We start from the raw sequence: 18206 nt of genomic DNA, 5'->3' as shown, positions 1-18206 counted from the left end.
ATGCACCCACCTTGGCCTCCCAAAGTGCTGGGATTACAGGCCTGGGCCACCATACCTGGCCAATGACATTTACTCCCAATTAAGGTTTCTGCCTTTTTATTCCCCCAAGTCAGCAACCCATGGGAAGCATAGGGCTTCTAGAATTTTCTCCCCCTAGATAAATAAATTTTCGGTAAAGATTTTCCTTTCTTGAATAACATCCATAATCTCCAGAATATACTATCTGAATGAACTATTTTAGTCAGAAAGTCCAGTGTGCTGCCTATTTTATGGTAAACTGTTGGGATCTTTAAAATAAAGATTTTGAAACTATGCAAAAACTGTTAACCTCATATTACATAATTTGCTTACCTATGTAAAGGTATGTTCCCATGTTACATTCAATACAGGTATTTCCCTTCATTGCAAAAGTATAATCTACTTGGTGGATATTATTCAATATGAAGGATATACATGAAGAACTTTTCATTATGTTCCAATAAATAAGGCCATCATTTGAAGGTTTGAAAAATCAGTAAATGCATAAACATTTCTATGCTTGCCAAAATATCTTTCATAGCTCTGCTTAGCACCGTGGTTATTAATATGAACAAGTTAATGTTGGGTATTTTAAAGATCCAAGTAGTGCAAAATCAGCCAGTCTGTCACACTGGTAATTTACCATGAAATCAATAATTACTTTTATTTCGTTGGGGGTAAATGGTAATAGAAAAACAAGCAGAAGAAAATTCAGCAATGGAAAGATTCTAAGACGAACAAGCAATAACTAGTTTGCTGCCGTCTGTGATGTAGCCATACCTATAGGTTTTCAACATACTTACTTAAACAATGGAGTTCCACAAACAACACATTTATATATTCCAGGATCTTTGTGATGTGTGTACTCTCCTTCAAAGGCACTGATAAATAACAAACAGATCATTGAAAAAATTAAAGTTAGCATTATTTCTTACAGAATGTATTTGCTTAAAATATATTTCTCTAATAAATCTTTCAAGGGCTTTTTGTCCTAGAATGAAAACAAACAAAACATATGGAAATCTGAACTTTACTAATACATTTCAAATCTATATAATAAAATGTGCATATAACTACTACAAACTAGTGCAGGTTACATAAAAAAAAAAGGCCATCTAGTTACATAATGCTTAGAAAAAGATTTTTTTTTCTATTAAAAAAAAGCCTGTAGTTTAGATTCACAGAAGGAACATTACATAAGATTTTGCTACTTTACAGGGTGCAAGAGTATATACCAGAAAATGCAGAAGAGTCCAAGACTTCAAGTGGAAGGAGTCTTATTTTTTGGTTTGAAAAGGAATATTGCAGCTTTAAGGGAATATTTTTCTAAGTTAACAATCTTAGAGGCTAGGAGGTCATTCAGCTAATACAAATCAGCTGTGCTAGCCCAACAAAAAGTCTATGTGCTCTGCAGCTTGTTTTTATTATCCTTTCACCCTCTTTATGAGGTCCAATTTTTTTATAAACAGAATTTTTAAGAATGACCTAATCTCTGGTTGTTTGTGTGCATTAAATCATTTTGCTAGTCATGTACACAACAGAATGGATAGAAATCCTCGCAAGCTGAGACTAAAGTCCACTGCTAGCTCATCGTATGCTAAGGGTGGACTCCGCCAGAGATTCAACATTTGGTAAATTCAGTAAACAGTAGATACTGTGGCAGGAAGAGAGTGTTGCCTGTTAACAGGGATCCCATGTGTAGCAGAGAGCTCTTTCAGTTCATGAATGAAAACAAGAAGTTACATCATTAATAAATTTGGATCAGAGGTAAGCTACGGTCTTACGCCAAGCTCCACGGTATAAATTAGACAACAAAGTCGTTGGACCTTGGCAAGTTACCTTTGAGCTGGAATCAGCTGAGAGAGGCTTTATTCACTAAAAACAGTCTTGGAAGTGAAGAAACTCTTTTTTTCAGGACTTAGGGCGAACTTCCAAGGACCAAAGCCATGTGAGGGCAGTTATTGAAAATTTTTGACATTCCAACCACAAATGAGCCAATAAATACTTTCTCCACATGTGCTTCAAAAAGAAATTGGAGTGGGGTAGAAAAGAACTAAATTATGCTACCTTCTTTTTGCAGCCAAAATGTCTATACTCACAATGGCCACCTTCAAAATTTCAGCATCCTGGCATAGTGCCAAGTCCCTCATGGTTTTGCTTACTGTGATGTCTTCCCAAAAAATGTACCTAAATCGCTATTACTTCCACACATTTTGTAGTAAACTAAAAACAGGCCCTTAACAAAAACTTTGTGACTTTATATCAGATATGGAGTGTTCATTAAATGGAGAAAAGAACAAATAAAACTTAGTCTTAACCTAAACAATACCATTTTAACCTTTTCAAGGATACTAATTTGTAGATTTTAGCAAGTAAGTATAGAATGCTTTAAATTAATTGGCAAGGAAGAGGATTGCGGGGGCGGGGGGAGAAGAAATCTAGCTCTTATTTAATGACTTTTTATTAAAGCTCACCTTACCTTTCGGTCCCTTTCTCCTGAGTGACATGGTACTGCAGGGGTGTTAGCCGCTTCCTCAGTTCCTGCTGGGAAAAGACCACCTTACAGTTCTTTTTATCCCTACATGACCCTGAAAAGAGAGAGGATATGGGAGAAGAAGGCTTTTTAGCTTGAATCCTAAATAATTGCTTTGGCTGGCCGCCACAGCGCAGCTTCTGCAGTCACTTGTCAATGACCAGACCAGTCTCTAATGCACTGAAAATGCTTACCTGAACTGCAGCTGATTATTTCTCTAAGTTTAAAAAGAATGTTTCTTAAGATTCAGATGATTCCACTGGAGCAGTGACAATATGCTATAGCCAAAGTCTCTAGCATGTGATACTAAAAACTCATTGATCATTCACAAGATACATGCTTTATATCTCCCAGTATCCTGAAATCCTTTTTGTTCCAAATAAATTCAAAACATAATTTACAAACATTTACACTGTATATATAAAATGATGGGCATATTAAGTTAAACCATAAGTCTGCAATAATTTTGCAACTTAGTAGAATAGCCTGAAACCATCAAAATTCAATTTCCATTGTGGATGATTTAACTACCATCCTATTTTATGAGCTCTAAAAATATTTTTTTCTACAACCAGGAATTACTGTTCTCCATGATTGCATCAGAAACTTCACTAGATTCTGTATACTCCTTCAAAGTATAAAGATTCTGTATATCTCATCAAAGACTGTATCTTACCATATTAAATGGGCAGCAAGAAACTTTCGATAAACTATAGGAGAAGGCACTTTCACTAATGCAGATTCAAGAAGTTCCAAAGAAAGAGTGGGAAAAATAGAAAAGGAGAAAGACAAAGGAAAAAGGAAACGTGAATATGATTTTTAGAAACCTACATTTTCTTTTTGCAAAGTACATCTAGGAAGACTTCACTGATTAACTGTATTTGAATGGTGAAATAATTCTAACGTGATTCTGATAACAATGGCAGCTTTTATTTCAACCTATACAGCCTGCAGTAAAATGTTCAGACAACACCTGTTTATATGTAGTATTTTATTTTACATGAGCAAATGACTGAAAAGAAATATAACTCCAGGACAGGGTAGCCATTACTCACTGCAATAAAATTGCTTTTCTTTGCCATCCATCACAGTGGGAAAGAAGCCTGCAGATGGTCCTAAATGTAGAGAGTTTTTGCCATGTTTTGAAATTACTACAAGAAAGCTTGCTTAGTTTCCCAAATAGTAAACGCAACTTCTTTTGAAATATAAAGAAATATGATTTAGGAGTGGAAATGCTTCCTGCTTTTTTAACTTTCAAGGTACCTAATGTCATACATAGTATGAGATCACTGACCTTAAACTAGGAAAACATTATCTAGCCAGTTACCCTGACTGTGGGGTTGAAGAAGGATATCAGCTTGCAGAATCAGGGCCACCAAGAGAGAGTGACTGATTCTCCACAAGGGAAAATGGATGCAGCAAAAGAGCAAGACAGAGCCAAAGAGCAAGATACACCTTGGAGTGGGCCTGCAGGTTGTCAGACAGCACCTCTGCTGACCCTCCACAAGTACTTCGGCCCTTCCCTGGCCTGGAAAGATCCACAGGCACAGCAGGCATGTCACTCCTGGCATGTTGATCTCTCATCTCACTGGACCCTGTCTTATCCTACACTTTATCCAAATACCTACTACTTGTATTTTTACTGTTATCAACGGGTTAGGTGGAAATGTTTCCCTGAAAAATGTCTGTCCTATCAGAACGAGCCTCTCAATAGCTTGAATGCAAAGTGGCCCTTTCTTAAATAATCAGTCAACAGCGATAGGTGAGTTTCTGCTCAATTCAGTACAGACTTCTTAAAAATGATTTTATTCTCATTTATTTGTTGGAAGGGTTGTATCTTAGTTAATAGTGTCACAAAATCATTAACTGCAAACTTAACATGACAAAATGACTTGGTTAAAATTATTCTTTTCAATGTCATAAATAATTAAAATATGTACAATTAAAATCAAACAATTCTATCCAAAATATTTTTGTTAATATATGTTCATTCATACAAAAAGACCAATTGTGTTCCCAAAGTTGAGAGAACTAAGCTACCCATCTGTATGTCATTTAGTACAAGAGAAGCAACTGCAGGTTTAAATTACATGGTATTGGATTGCAATTTCCTAACATTGGATGCTTTTCTGCTTTTTTACCTTGAGTCATTTACTAAGGAGTGTTCATAAAAAGTAGCTTAAAACACAGATGCTTGCAAATCGTTTAGGCAAAGATGTTTCTCTCTTTTTCATTCTCCCTCTCTCATGAATCTCTCTTTTCTGAAGAAAGAGAATAAAACTGTTGGTCAGTATTGATGAACCATGTCAAGTATTTGTACAAGAAAAAAAGGTAAAATTGAAAACATCTGATTGAAGTAAATAATACAAACATAAAAGCTTTACTAGTGAATGAAGGGTATTGAAGAGACTTTATTTCATAGATTAGAAATTACTTTTGATCTAAACATTCTTAAAAACAGATTGTTTTCCACTATGAAACATCTCATTAACTGTGCTACAGAGACCTCGTTTTAATGGCAAGCCTTGAAAGAGTGCTGCTGTACTCCTTCGTTAGTCTCCATCTTATTTGGGAGGAGAATAAAGATTTCATTCCAGCTTTCTTTGTTTGTCTTTTAAGAACCACTAAAGCAGTATTCACACAAATTTTGTAGGAATGTGCCCTATGTCATAGCCTACAAATTATTTGGTTTTGGTGCACTTAAAGGTCACCTTCCAAATTAGCAAAATTTTTCTACATCCTGGCTTTTCAACCTTAAGTATAAATATTGTTTCCTAACTGTAAGTGAGGTTTTTCCTTTAAGAAATACTAGTGATTATTTAAAGTTGTCAAATTTTGTACGTTTTCACTCTTTGGTTATACCATATTCTCAAAATAATTAGGTTTTTTAAGTATATCTAATACCGAAAGGAAATATATGTAAACTAGAAACAACCATTGTGATTTTACATTAAACAATTCAATGAGAAGTTAGATTTTAATAAGTGTCTTGCCACACCATTTAATAATAATATACTTCCTGGACAACTTAAAGCTATACCATTACATTAGCCTATCATCAGAATCAAATATTGGCATATATAAACACAGAAAAGCTTCACTTTTGTCTCCGATTTCCCTTCTCCCTATCAGACTCACTTTTCTAAAGTCATATGGTGCCACTGTCAATCTTGAAAAAATCATTTCATTTTGAAATTCTAGAGTAATTCATTGGATGGTTTCCCTTTACTATCTTCACTCAGGTACTGTAATTTTCTTATTACACAGGGTAATTTAACATTAGTATTATATGACATCTGTTCAATGACCTCTAAATTGGCTTAGAAGTATGTTTGGGAAATATTTTTCCCTATATTTAAACGTTTAATAGTGTCTTTTGAAGGCACAAGTGAGTGTGTGTGCATACACATGTAACAAAAGTACATAGTTGAGGAGATAATATTGCCATTTTTGTATCTAATCATAATACTGTTCCCTACAGAGTAACTTTGGGATAGATCAGATCCATCGTGAAGCCAGTCCAAGGATATTTTATTTATTGAAATATGCCCGAAGTCTCTTTTTATATCGAGGCTTGTCCTGTGTTGTTGCCTCAAGGCCAGTATTGTTTCGAAGCCCCAGTATGAAGCTCTTGCTATTAGTACAAATAAACATATGGCAAGAGTTTGCTTTCTGGCTCTACCTGCTTCCCAGCCACGTGACCTGAAGCAAGTCACCTTCGTTATGGGTTGCCACCCTCAAAGATCTGCTGTAAGGATCACAGCCATTAGCACTTACTTCATTTTGATTACAGTGAATTCTGAGGTTAAAATTGTATTTTAAAAGATGGCCAGGTCCAGTATTTAGTGTGTAGCAATTTTTTATTGGTAATTTTTTTCTATAATAATTCCCTGGGAACAGTATTTTCCTCACACCTTATCTTTTTTTTAAATGATTAAAGTAGGAAATGAAGAAAGAAAATAAAAAAGAAAATAAAGTTGGAGTTCTTCTACATGCCAGGCACATGTCTAGGCACTTTCACATAAATACATTTAATCCTCTCAATAATTCTAGAAAGTGACTGTCATGCCCATTTTACAGATACAGAAACTAAGGCTTGGAGAGGTTATAACATACCTTATTAAGGACAAACAGAAAGTAGACATATCAACTCAAACCCAGGGCTGTCTAACTGCAAAACCCATAGTTGCTATATTTTCTTTCTTTTTTTTTTTTTTTTTTTGAGATGGAGTCTCGCTCTGTCACCCAGGCTGGAGTCCAGTGGTGTGATCTCAGCTCACTGCAACCTCTGTATTTCAGATTCAAGCGATTCTCCTGCCTCAGCCTCAGCCTCCAGAGTAGGTGGGATTACAGACGCCCACCACCACACCTGGCTAATTTTTGTATTTTTGGTAGAGATCAGGTTTCGACATGATGGCCAGGTTGGTCTCAAACTCCTGACCTCAGGTGATCTGCCCGCCTCGGCCTTCCAAAGGGCTGGGATTATAGGCGTGAGCCACTGCACCCAGCCAATCATCACATTTTCTGTCAGGAAAAATTATGTAACAACTTTTTTCTTTCTTCTCTAACTATACAATAACTTTCAGCTTAAAAACTAACAAAATAATAAGGGGCAAAAAGTAACAATCACCTCAGTACATTAGAAAAGTTACATACATTCATCTATTAGCCAATGTCTCTTTTCCCTGTATTTACTCCTTCAACATAGGGTCAGTGACAAGTTTCATACAGGATTTTCACAAAGTCTATAAAACGTTGAAAGGCTTTTTAACTTCCTGTTAAGAAGTAAATTAGATCTGTTACCTAAATCTTAGAGTACTTTCAAGTCATAAATTTTATATTTCGATGTGAAAAATCAAAACAAAACCTAAGGATCCCATAACTTTAATTTTGGTTCTAGGATCAGAAAAAAATGAAACTACTAAATATTTTCCCAAGATAATAAATGAATAAGAGATAAGAATATCTTGTTTTGCTTTGAGTTTAGTAGGTTAAAACAGTAAAGTTCATGTTGAAATATCTTGCTGCTATATTTAAAGGTGGTATACTTTATTTTTCACTGTAAATTTGGCTGGTTATTAGTTTGTCACTGGAAAACTGAGCAAATTTTTACTTCAGGCATAGTATAGTGTTAGAATTTCTAAATAATTGGCCATTTGGAAAAGCCAAATCTAGTACATTTTTAGAATAAAATGTAAAATATATACCATAACTATCATTTTTTGTTTGCATTCTAGTAATTCAATAAAGGCTTTAAGATAAAACTAAAAAGCATGGGGGAAGAAAAGCTCTATATTTGTAGAACCATACCCAATTCTGATTTTTCTCTCAAAGTAGACATATAAAGGAAAAACATTCCTGAGATTAACATACAAACTCATATGTCAGGACACTTTTGCTTCAGTCCTCTGGTTTCCACAAAACTAGAGCTGCAGGGTTTACTCTGAGGACCACTGAGACAAGATTTTTTTCTTAAATTGTTTGCCTAAGTCATCAAAAATGTTGAGTGTTTATACAGTGCCAGACTCTATGCTAAGTAAGATATATTCATTAGTTCACTAATTATTTATTGAGAACCTATTATCTGCTGGCATTATTCTAAGTACTTAGGATATACCAGAGAACAAAATAAAGTTCTACTTTCCTGGAGCTCCCATTCCAGCAGGAGCAAGGGAAGACAGACAAACTACAATGAAAACAAGTAAGTAAATTACATAGTCTCTTAGAAGGTGGTAAGTATTCAGGAAGGGAAAAGGAAAACTAGAGGACTGGGAGTGAAAGGAATAAGGATTATAATCTTAAATACAGTGGTCAAGGAAGTCTCACTGAGGTGATATTTGAGCAAAGCCTCTCCTCTCCTGAAGGAGAGGAAGGTGTCTGTGCTGATCTCTGAAGGAATAGCTTTCCGAACACATGGCAGAAACGACCAGTGCAAGAGATGAAAACACTAACAAGTTCATATTCCAGTGGCAGAGACAGAGACAGGTAACCTCAGTGCAAGTGCTAAAACCTGAATATGAATAGATAAGCAACAATTTAAATATATAAGGAATATGCTTTTAAACCAGGAAGTTTACAACTACATATCTTAATACAGACATTGTTTAGCATTACCTTTTTTACTTCCAAGAGAAAGTTTCGTGAATATCCATTTAGCAAAGTGCTACCCTCAAAATAGCTCTTGGAAAGTATTTATCTGGCTGAACTTTCAATGTATGATCAGAGTGCAAGTTCTGCTAATTTGCTTTGTCTGCTTAAAGCCATCCTTTTTACACTATAGATCATCATTCTCAACTTGGAGTCATATGTAAGAGGATACTCGATGGCTGTTTCTGGTGATGAATTTTGGATGAGCCTGGAGAGCAAAAAACTTTTTGACCAGACAATGCTGTTGCCCTTCTGAAACACTCCAATAACCCTCCCCTTCAGAGTAATCTTCTGGCCCTGGCAGGAAACGTCCATAACCAAAGAAAGTATAAAATTAGTACCTGTTCTATTTTTTAAAAACATTCTTAATTTTTACATTTTGTTTCAGTTTAATTTCATCTGTTCTCCGAGCCCTAAATATAACACACACAAAAATAAACCTATGAATTCTAGGACTCAGAAAAAAAAAATTGTTTCTTCTTAAGGTAAAGAGTTATTCTTTCCTATATGTAAGAAAAATCATATCTTTATCTGTCATAATAATATTCACATTTAATGCCTTCTTGCTGTTTTACTATTACTTCACATAAGACAATTCCACAAGATCAGTTTCAATTATATTCCATAGACGTATGCACAGAGTTCTAATTAACATCAATGGACATTATAAGCATGCAACATACCATTGTAAACTTCTTGAATTAAGCAAGACCATATGTTTTAGTGGTGCATAGTTGAATGATAAAAATGGCCTTCAGTATGGTTCTCATACTGAAGGTTTGAATAAATACACTCAGAAGATGTTGTCAAGCAAGTTTTCCTTCCAAGGCTACACATCCTGATAAATTCACCTCTATTAGCACTTTTAGTATTAGTGTATTTACTCTGCAAGGTACTGCTTAAATGGGCAAATACAGTATTATGCAATTATTCTCAAACATCTTCATTCTCTGCTTTATTTTCCCAAACACATTGCAAATTCTTTGAAGATAAAAACTGTTGAGCCTAATATTAATTTATACTTTCTACAACTATTTATTAAACATCTACAGTGAATCAGGAACTGTCATGAGCACTGGAAAGTTAAAAATAAATAAGGTGGTGTTCCTGCTCTAGGAGAACACATATTTTAGCAGGAAAGATAAGACAAACAATCTATACAATGTGCAGTCTTACAGTAAAGGTATGTGCAAAGTTTTGTGTAAAGAGAGTTAACAAAAAGGATGTTAACACTTTAAAATTTTCCCATCTAGATTTAATCATATCTGCTTATAAATGAAATATAGAAAACTCAAATAACTAATAGCAACAGCATTCACAGGGTGCCAGAAAAGATCCAAATAGAAAACTACATCTAGACATTCCAATAGATATAATATGATCAAATGTGTACAAGTCAAGGTGGTTATTACCCTATTCTGATGAAAAGTATGCAGTCTGTCATGTAAGAGTAGCAGCTAATTTAACAAACAAACAAAAAAAAATCCGGATAAAATGTAGGTTCAGATTTGAAAAGGGAGAAATTGGGGAACTGAGAAGTAACGCAGTTTTAAAATTAAGGGGGAAAACGTGCAAACACTTTCTTACTGTAAGTCAAGGGGAGTAAATGTATTTTTCACAGTACTGAAAGGTTATTAATGTGAATTAAAATTCTAACCTTAACAGTAAAATCTCATTCATGAAGCTACATTATTTTCTTGATGGGAAACAATAGAGGTTTAGCACTACATTCATCCTGATGAAACATCCATTAATAATCCACCCGAATGAATGACAAAAGCCACATTTTACTTTTCTATCTTTCATTTGTATTATAAATTTTTCATTGTTGAATTCATGTGTATTTTATTAGCATTATTTAAGCACATAAAAAAACTAAAGAGTATCTTATCAACTCTTCAAAATTTAATGCAAATACTGAGAGCAACAATTTTTTGTGTTAATGTGGACCATAAAGCCTAGAGTTTAGGGAAATATGTTTTAAATGTCTTGATCCAAAGGGCATTTTCTTGCTTGCAAGGCATATAAATAAGAAGAGAATTTTTAAAGTCTCTGCCATCATCAAGTGACAACAGTGGAAGAGAAAGTCACTTAACTTCAATTCTATCTGATTGCATGAGAAATGTCTGACAAACTTGGAGTTCCCTGTTTTCAATTTTTTTTCCAGTATGGGTCTTCACTAGAACGTCAGAGCCCATAAAAAAAATTAAAAACAGACAGGCTCATTTCCATTCTACATTTCACATGCAATCAAAAAGATTTGCAAAAAATAGCTCGCTCTCTCTCATCCTCCTTCTCCCCTTGGGGAGCACCAACTGCTAGGGAGATGAGCGGTAACCACCCACAAAATGGAAGGAAAGGAGCCTTCTCTTAGATTATCATGCAGAATTTTATTTAAATATAACATTGAGTATACTTCACCAGAAACAAAATAAAATATATATTGTCAAAAACTCAGCTTTGCAAATTTCCAAAATTACATTACCACCCAAATCAAATTTCAAATATAAATTAATTAAGCATAAGGCCTAGAAAACAAGTCTTCAATTGCCACTCAACAAACAGCTAAATCTGAATCTATACATTCCAGAAAAATCTGAGGAATTCTGGAGAAAAAAAAAATCCACTTTATTTTTTCACTCAGATTTATCAAGAAAAGCCATGTTTTCCCCTGACATAGGAAGACATTATTCAATATCTTCTTGAGAGACAGTACTCATACATATTTTAGTCATCTTTGCATCCCCAGCACCTAGTAATGTGGTTGAGAAAAAGGAAGGACTAAAAGGGTATATGTTGTATTTAAACACTCAATTCTTCACTTTAATTATTGCTGCTTAAATCTTCTTTCTAACAGATGTTTTCTAAATAATGACTTTGGCTATGTTTCTTATCAATTAGTTTAAGAACAGCAACAATAACATTTGCTTAATAAATCAGTGAAATTTTAAACATAAATAACGACAGTAAAAAAATTAATTCAGTAATTCAGATTACTACTCTGAATCCTATGTTACCTCTCTAGGGTTTCATATTCAAATCTCTTATTGTAACTAATATTTTATTAATTCTCTGGATTTAAGATTATAAGATTACCTGGTCCAGCATTCCCCAAAATGCATTCTCTAAAATACTGGCTCTGAAAAAAAATGGTAACATGCTATTCCTCTTGCAGAGTGAGAAGGGAAAGGTTCCACTGTCAAATCAAATTAGGTAAATCTAGGTGACATGGGATTCTTGAAGACCTTCTCAGAGATTTTCTTATGCTGATGTGCACTATTAAATATGTGGTCATTTGATACACCATTATTTTCTGCTCCACTAGAAAAGGGGGGAGAAAGTGGCCAAACTATAATACATTCTTGTCACAATGATTTTTAAGCTGCGTCCAGATTACCAAGATGGTAGAATGTAAAAGCAGTGCATCTTAGAATTTATGCAATAGGGTAGTATGCAGGGTTGGTTCTCAATTTGATGATGAGATCCATTTTACAAGGGAAAGTCAGTAGAATTAGTGTTCCTTGGATTATAATCTGGGAAATGATGAATTTCTAGTCCAAAGCCCTCAAAAGGAAATAGAGCCCAAAAGAGTTACTACTCATGGCTGCATACCTGGTTAATGACAGCCAGGTTCTCTTGTCTGCAGCTTTCCTCCTCTAGTTTATTTGTCCATTCTGTTTCTCTCTTGAACTCATGCTTGGTTGCACTTTACCATACCTATCTATTGCTAACCCATGTGCCCACAGTCCACTCCTACTCCCATCTTCTCATCCTCCACTCCTACCACCTCCCACTACATCTACACATTCCTTCAATATCCTTCAGAGGAACTGGCATTGCTTGAAATCCTATTCCGAGAATTCAGTCTGCCATTCTGGGAGGAAAGAAGCACAATGCTTCTCACTTCTTCTACTCCCTGCCTCCATGGTAAAACAAAAGAGAAAGTGTTCACACAGAATCGTAAAACCTTCAAGTATATAACTCCTTTCATCCTATAGATAATAAAATTTGAACCTGAGGTGGCCATCTTTCTCACCAGAATGTAGATCCCTGAAGAGCAGAGATCACATTACTTGTAATGTGACATTATTTTGATATATAAGATGATGTTACTTATTAACGAGCATTCATTCATTCAACAAATATTTACTGAACACCTTTTATGTGACAGAAACAATTGTAGTTGCTGAATTGTAACAGTGAACTAGACAGACAAAAATCTCTGCCTTTCCAGAGCTTACTTTGCAGGAACCAAGGACTTTCCATAACTGAAATAGATTTTGCCTGATCAAACCCATCACATTTCCCGGACTTTTTGGCGTCCTCCCTTACACCCCCATCTTTTTTCCCCCAATTTCTTCTCCCTTACAACAAGGCATTTAAACTGCACAGAACAAACTTTTGGAAAATGTCAGCTAATATATAATATAATATAACAACCCTCACCTGAAGGTCATATCTAATTATAAAAGATTTGACAAGAATGTTACAAAATCCTCAGTTTACAGATGCAGAATAGGAATAAAAGGTACAAAACAAAGATTCCTGGGGCCAGAAAGCAAGTTGGTGGTAGAAACAAACTAGTAAATACAGATCAAGTGTCTAATCTCTTTCTTCATCAATACCAATAATATGATGAGAAGCTCTGAAATTTGCTGTGATATTATCTAAAATTTGCAGAAGGAAGATTAAAATATTAATCAAGTGGAATATAGTATAAACAGTTTTATCTTTCTGCGCCAACACGTACTTCTGCAACAAAACAAAATCCTAGAAAGCTATAGTTATAGGATTCTGATTTTTCTTTGCTTACCTCAAATTCAAATACTCTAATGATACAAATTAACATTCCATTCCTTCCTTGCAATTATGTGGCTCAATATAATAAATACATCTATTACTGAAAGAAATGCTTATCATATAAGTTAATATATAAATTTAAACTCTATAAAAGTATATCTCTTATTAACCATCTAAATAACTGATATTTTTTGTCATTTCATGCGGTATTTTTTTTTTTTTTTTTTTTTTTTTTTTTTTTTTTTTTGAGATGGAGACAGAGTCTCACCCTGTAGCCCAGGCTGGAGTGCAATGATGCAATCTCGGCTCACTGCAACCCTGCCTCCTGGGCTCAAGCAATTCTCCTGCTTCAGCCTCCTGGGTAGCTGGGATTACAGGCACCCACCACCACGCCTGGCTAATTTTTGTATTTTTAGTGGAGACGGGGTTTCACCATGTTGGCCAGGCTGGTCTCGAACTCCTGGCCTCTAGTGATCTGCCCACCTCGGCCTCCCAAAGTACTGGGATTACAGGCGTGACCACCGCGCCAGGCCTCAAGGTGTATTTTTTATAACATGCATTTTTAAATATCTAACACAAGCGTAAATATACTAAATGTTTTAAAAAATAAAAAAAATAGGAAATTGAAATAAATGAAATGAGGATTTTAAATTTTCAAGTAAATAGTTGATTTCAAATGCAAAGGCACAAAAGGTAAATTCAGATAATTTATCATTGCATCTTAATACAATCTATTTTTTTAAAATGTTACATTTGTATTCTCTTACAGCTCTTTCTTTCAAAGAGTGTACCTAGCAGACGCAATTATGGAAATTCAATCTCTAAATGAAATGCTTAGGATGAAATTGTAAACTAGGAAAGGATGATAGTAAAAATTCATCAAATATCTATCCACAATATTAGCGAATCTGTGAACTGTCATTCATGGCTCATTCCTTCATTAAACTTGTGTCTGTTGAGAGCAAGAGCTCATAAATCCTTCTACAATCTGTTACATAACATTATTGTGAATATGTTTAGACAAATAAGCATCTAATTACCTATATGATTCCTCCAAAGTCCATATTGTCTAGATATTCTAACCCTGTAGAATTATCATTTGTTTTCAGAATTTATGTTTTACACACTTTACAGTCATTGTTAACTAATGAATTTCTCAAACGAAACTAAGATTTAATTTTTTTGTTCATGCCTATTTAAACTCTCCCGTTACTAGGTGTTATGTATTGTATAATTCTTAAGGTATATAAAGAATGTATTCCATATTTAACAGAAAATCAAGAGAATCCACACTTAACAAACCATATGCCCAACATCTTATTCATACAGTCTTATTGTTGTATAACAATTTAGCTTTAACTAATATGCATTGTCCACAGATAATTAAAAATTCGTCTGGTAATTAGATGCTGCACAGCAACTTTTCAACATTAAAACATTTATTATAGAGCTACGAAAACAGTTTGTTTTAGAAAAATACAGCTGCATCAGAGTACTCATTAATCAACATTTTAAATATAATTTTTCTTAGTTTTCTAAAATATTTTCATTCATGCAAAAATTGATTCATGCTTAACAGTCAACATGTTAAACTAATAACGGTTTCAAGATTCTATAAAAATTCAAAACACAGCAAAACAAAATGTGAAATTTTCTTTAATTCTTGGGTGGTCTGCTGAAGAAAATTTAGCTGCACATAAAACCATAAATGACTGTTAAATCAGCTATTTGGATACAAGATAAGTTAATTTATGAAAGCTTGTTTCAGTTTATAGAAAGTCTACACATGAAAGACAATTTCAATGAGATGGTCAAGCATAAGGGAGTTGGAATCCTATTGAAAATGGAAAAAGGTTTTGTGCTCTACAAATATTGTTTGAACATAATATAAGCAGAAAAATTTGTGGTTTATAAATCCATATGTTCTTAACTGGCTATTCCTTATACACTTTTGTTTAAATTTTCACAATGCACCTATGTGCTAATATCAATAATCATTCATGCTATGAAAGAATGTAAACCTAGTGCCATCTACTGGAAAAAGTGGATACCATTTAATCAATTAATTGCAAATTATTTTGTGAATTATGGGTTGAAATTTGTAGGTCCTTTTTTTTTATTTCTTTAAAAAAAATCCTCTCCACAGCATTTTAATACAATCAAAGAAGTTAGGTAAGATAGTTAGGTCAGATGTCGGGTAAGAATGGTGAAATTGGAGAACTAAGGGCATTAATCTGAACAAAAGGGAGAGAATTCCTTTCCTTTAGGGACACCAGTACTGAAATCAGAAACACTGCGTTCTGATGAGTTTTATGTTGGGTTCATGTGCATCTTTTAGAACAGAGGTTCTGGACATGCGGTCAAAGAGCCCCCTTGAAGAGTTTCAGAAGATCTAACAAAAAATTTCTTGAAATTATATGAAAACATGTGTAGATGCATATATGTCTTTTCTGGAAAAGAAGGTCGTAACTTTTATCAAAGCATTATGTAGGTGGTCCATATTTTTTATGACCCAAAAAAGGTTCTGAAGAACTAATATAGAATGTCAATGCATTCAGTAAGTGAACAGCACACTGACGATTCTGATTATCTTTTAAGTACATCAGTTCTATTAATGAAATATTGCCAGCTCAAATTGAATAAGTACTTGTTACTTATGGATGTGGCTTTAATGTGCATCTGTAGTATTTCCTCTTTACAAATGGAGACTTTAAAGCACAATAAACAATAATCTGCTGCAAAGAAGTGATCAAAAGGGCCAGAGTTCTTAAGTCTTATGCTAAGTATAATACATCCTTATTCACTGCCTCAAACAGCTTACTACCAAAACTCAAACTGTTTGCAAGAAAAGGTAAAAGTAGTTCTGGATAATATGCATTGAATCTGTTGCCACTTTTGTTATTTGTTTAGCCACAATGCGATTTATACTTATGGCATCCCCTATATTGTACTAATGCAATAAAGTGAGAAAAAAATTGTTAGACAATAAATTCAAAAGTAAACCAAACTATGAACTTTACTTTTAATCTTCCCATATAAAGGAGTTTCAAATAAATTTGTACTCTCTTACAGCTATGACTTCACCTCCACATAAACATTCCAAATGTTTATTGATTCATTTAACAAATATTTATTAAGTGCCAGGCACTGTGTTAAGCTCTGGAGCCATAAGCCGCTGATTCATAGAGTTCTAGTTATACAGATGATAGTCAATGACTTTCTAACACCATTTGCAAAATATCTCTAAGACTTCTAATTGCTACATTAGAAAACTATGATATATTTATAAGCTACAGCCATGTAACTCTTCAATTCATGGAAACTATTAAATATGCCACTAAAGTCAAGTAAAAATCACAACCACAAATTATATGTATGATGGTAGAAAAAAAGTATAATTTATCACTCTAATTAGTACTATTTAGACAAATTTTATTTATTTCACCCTCACTTGGCTGAAAGCTATCATGATATCTAGTATAAGCTACAATTACACTTAATTTTTATCTAGCATTAAAACTATGTATAAAATTGTGCTTCCTGATTCCTCCTCAGATAATGCTTCAGTCTTGTTTAAGAGGCAAGGAATTCAAATGTTCAAACATGGAAACTGTCCTACCACCACAAGTCAGCAGACTTCTCTGGAAGTTCCTAGTATTAGTACTGAGTTTTAAGATCTGATTAACCTAAAGTCAAAAGTAAAAACAAGTGACAGTTAATAAAATCACAGAATTTAAGAACTAAATATATTATCTAACTTTAATTCCTCGTAAAGATGAAGAGACTGTGATCAGGAGAAGTTTATTGATTTGTTCAAGGTCATGCAAGTTAAGGACGGAGCTTTGGTTAGAGTTTTCTAACTCCTAATCCAGTGTTCTTTTAATACATAAAAGAAACTGTTGTAAGAAATTAAGAAGAAATTCTGAGAGAGAAAAATTACCTTTAATTACAAACAAGAGTGAACCATAACTCAGATGCACTTAATAAGATCTAAATTAAAATTATACTTTATTAAAAAATAAGAAGTAAAGAAAGTCAAAGCTAAAAATAATAGATCGCTCTTTTGGGATATAGCCTTCATGCAGGTCAATCCAGTTATAATCAACTTTAAGAGCCTGCTCCAATTATATTTTAGTTCTGGAATTATTTCATATTGAATAATACTCAAAATTAGTAGGGTACTGGCTGGGGAACAGACATCTTTTTGATTTACAGAGATTTCTGTTGTAATGGGTTTTGACCAGCAACAGTATATTAAAGCAAGACTTCAAACTTTCACCTTCACTTCCTGTATTTCCAGTTTTGGCCTCTTCTTTTCCCTACCTGTACAAAGTAATAGGGACTAGAATTCCCATTTCAATTTCATCTTTATTTTTCAAAATTTAAACAGTTTGTTTCATTATTGTTGAAGTTAACTTCTTCAACATTTCTATATATCTAAGAGCAAAATCCTGTTAGAGAAATTGATGATGATAAAGATTTTGCTAAATACAAGTTATAAAATATGTAGACACCGGAAGACTGACTTTCATAACACTTTAAAAACTAGGGGTGCTTGAATGATCAAGAAATTATGGAATACTATTCTAGCCAATTCAATTTTCAAATTAAAATGGGTTTACAAGCCCTAGATAAGAAAGATGAGAGTTCATTTTGGCTTTTACCAGTATTGGGTAGTAAGAATAAAATAAATCTGTTGTATATTTAT

The 18206-nt window shown here is 33.9% G+C and overlaps 1 protein-coding gene across 3 annotated transcripts in view; it reads right to left on the bottom strand.

Moving 5' to 3' along the window:
* Positions 1-18206, bottom strand: part of MSRB3 (methionine sulfoxide reductase B3) — a 185731-nt gene that overhangs the window by 134509 nt on the left and 33016 nt on the right. For all 3 annotated transcript variants that reach the window (XM_011976564.1, XM_011976563.1, XM_011976565.1), the window contains 2 exons: positions 2498-2606; positions 822-899 (listed from right to left, as the gene is read on the bottom strand). In XM_011976564.1, the coding sequence (XP_011831954.1) occupies positions 822-899; positions 2498-2606 (187 nt within the window). The remainder of the gene's footprint in view (positions 1-821; positions 900-2497; positions 2607-18206) is intronic.

The sequence above is a fragment of the Mandrillus leucophaeus genome, unplaced genomic scaffold (assembly GCF_000951045.1).
Source record: "Mandrillus leucophaeus isolate KB7577 unplaced genomic scaffold, Mleu.le_1.0 Scaffold169, whole genome shotgun sequence".
Taxonomy (NCBI): domain Eukaryota; kingdom Metazoa; phylum Chordata; class Mammalia; order Primates; family Cercopithecidae; genus Mandrillus; species Mandrillus leucophaeus.
Note: the sequence above shows the minus strand (reverse complement) of the source record. Positions and strands in the feature narration are given on the sequence as shown.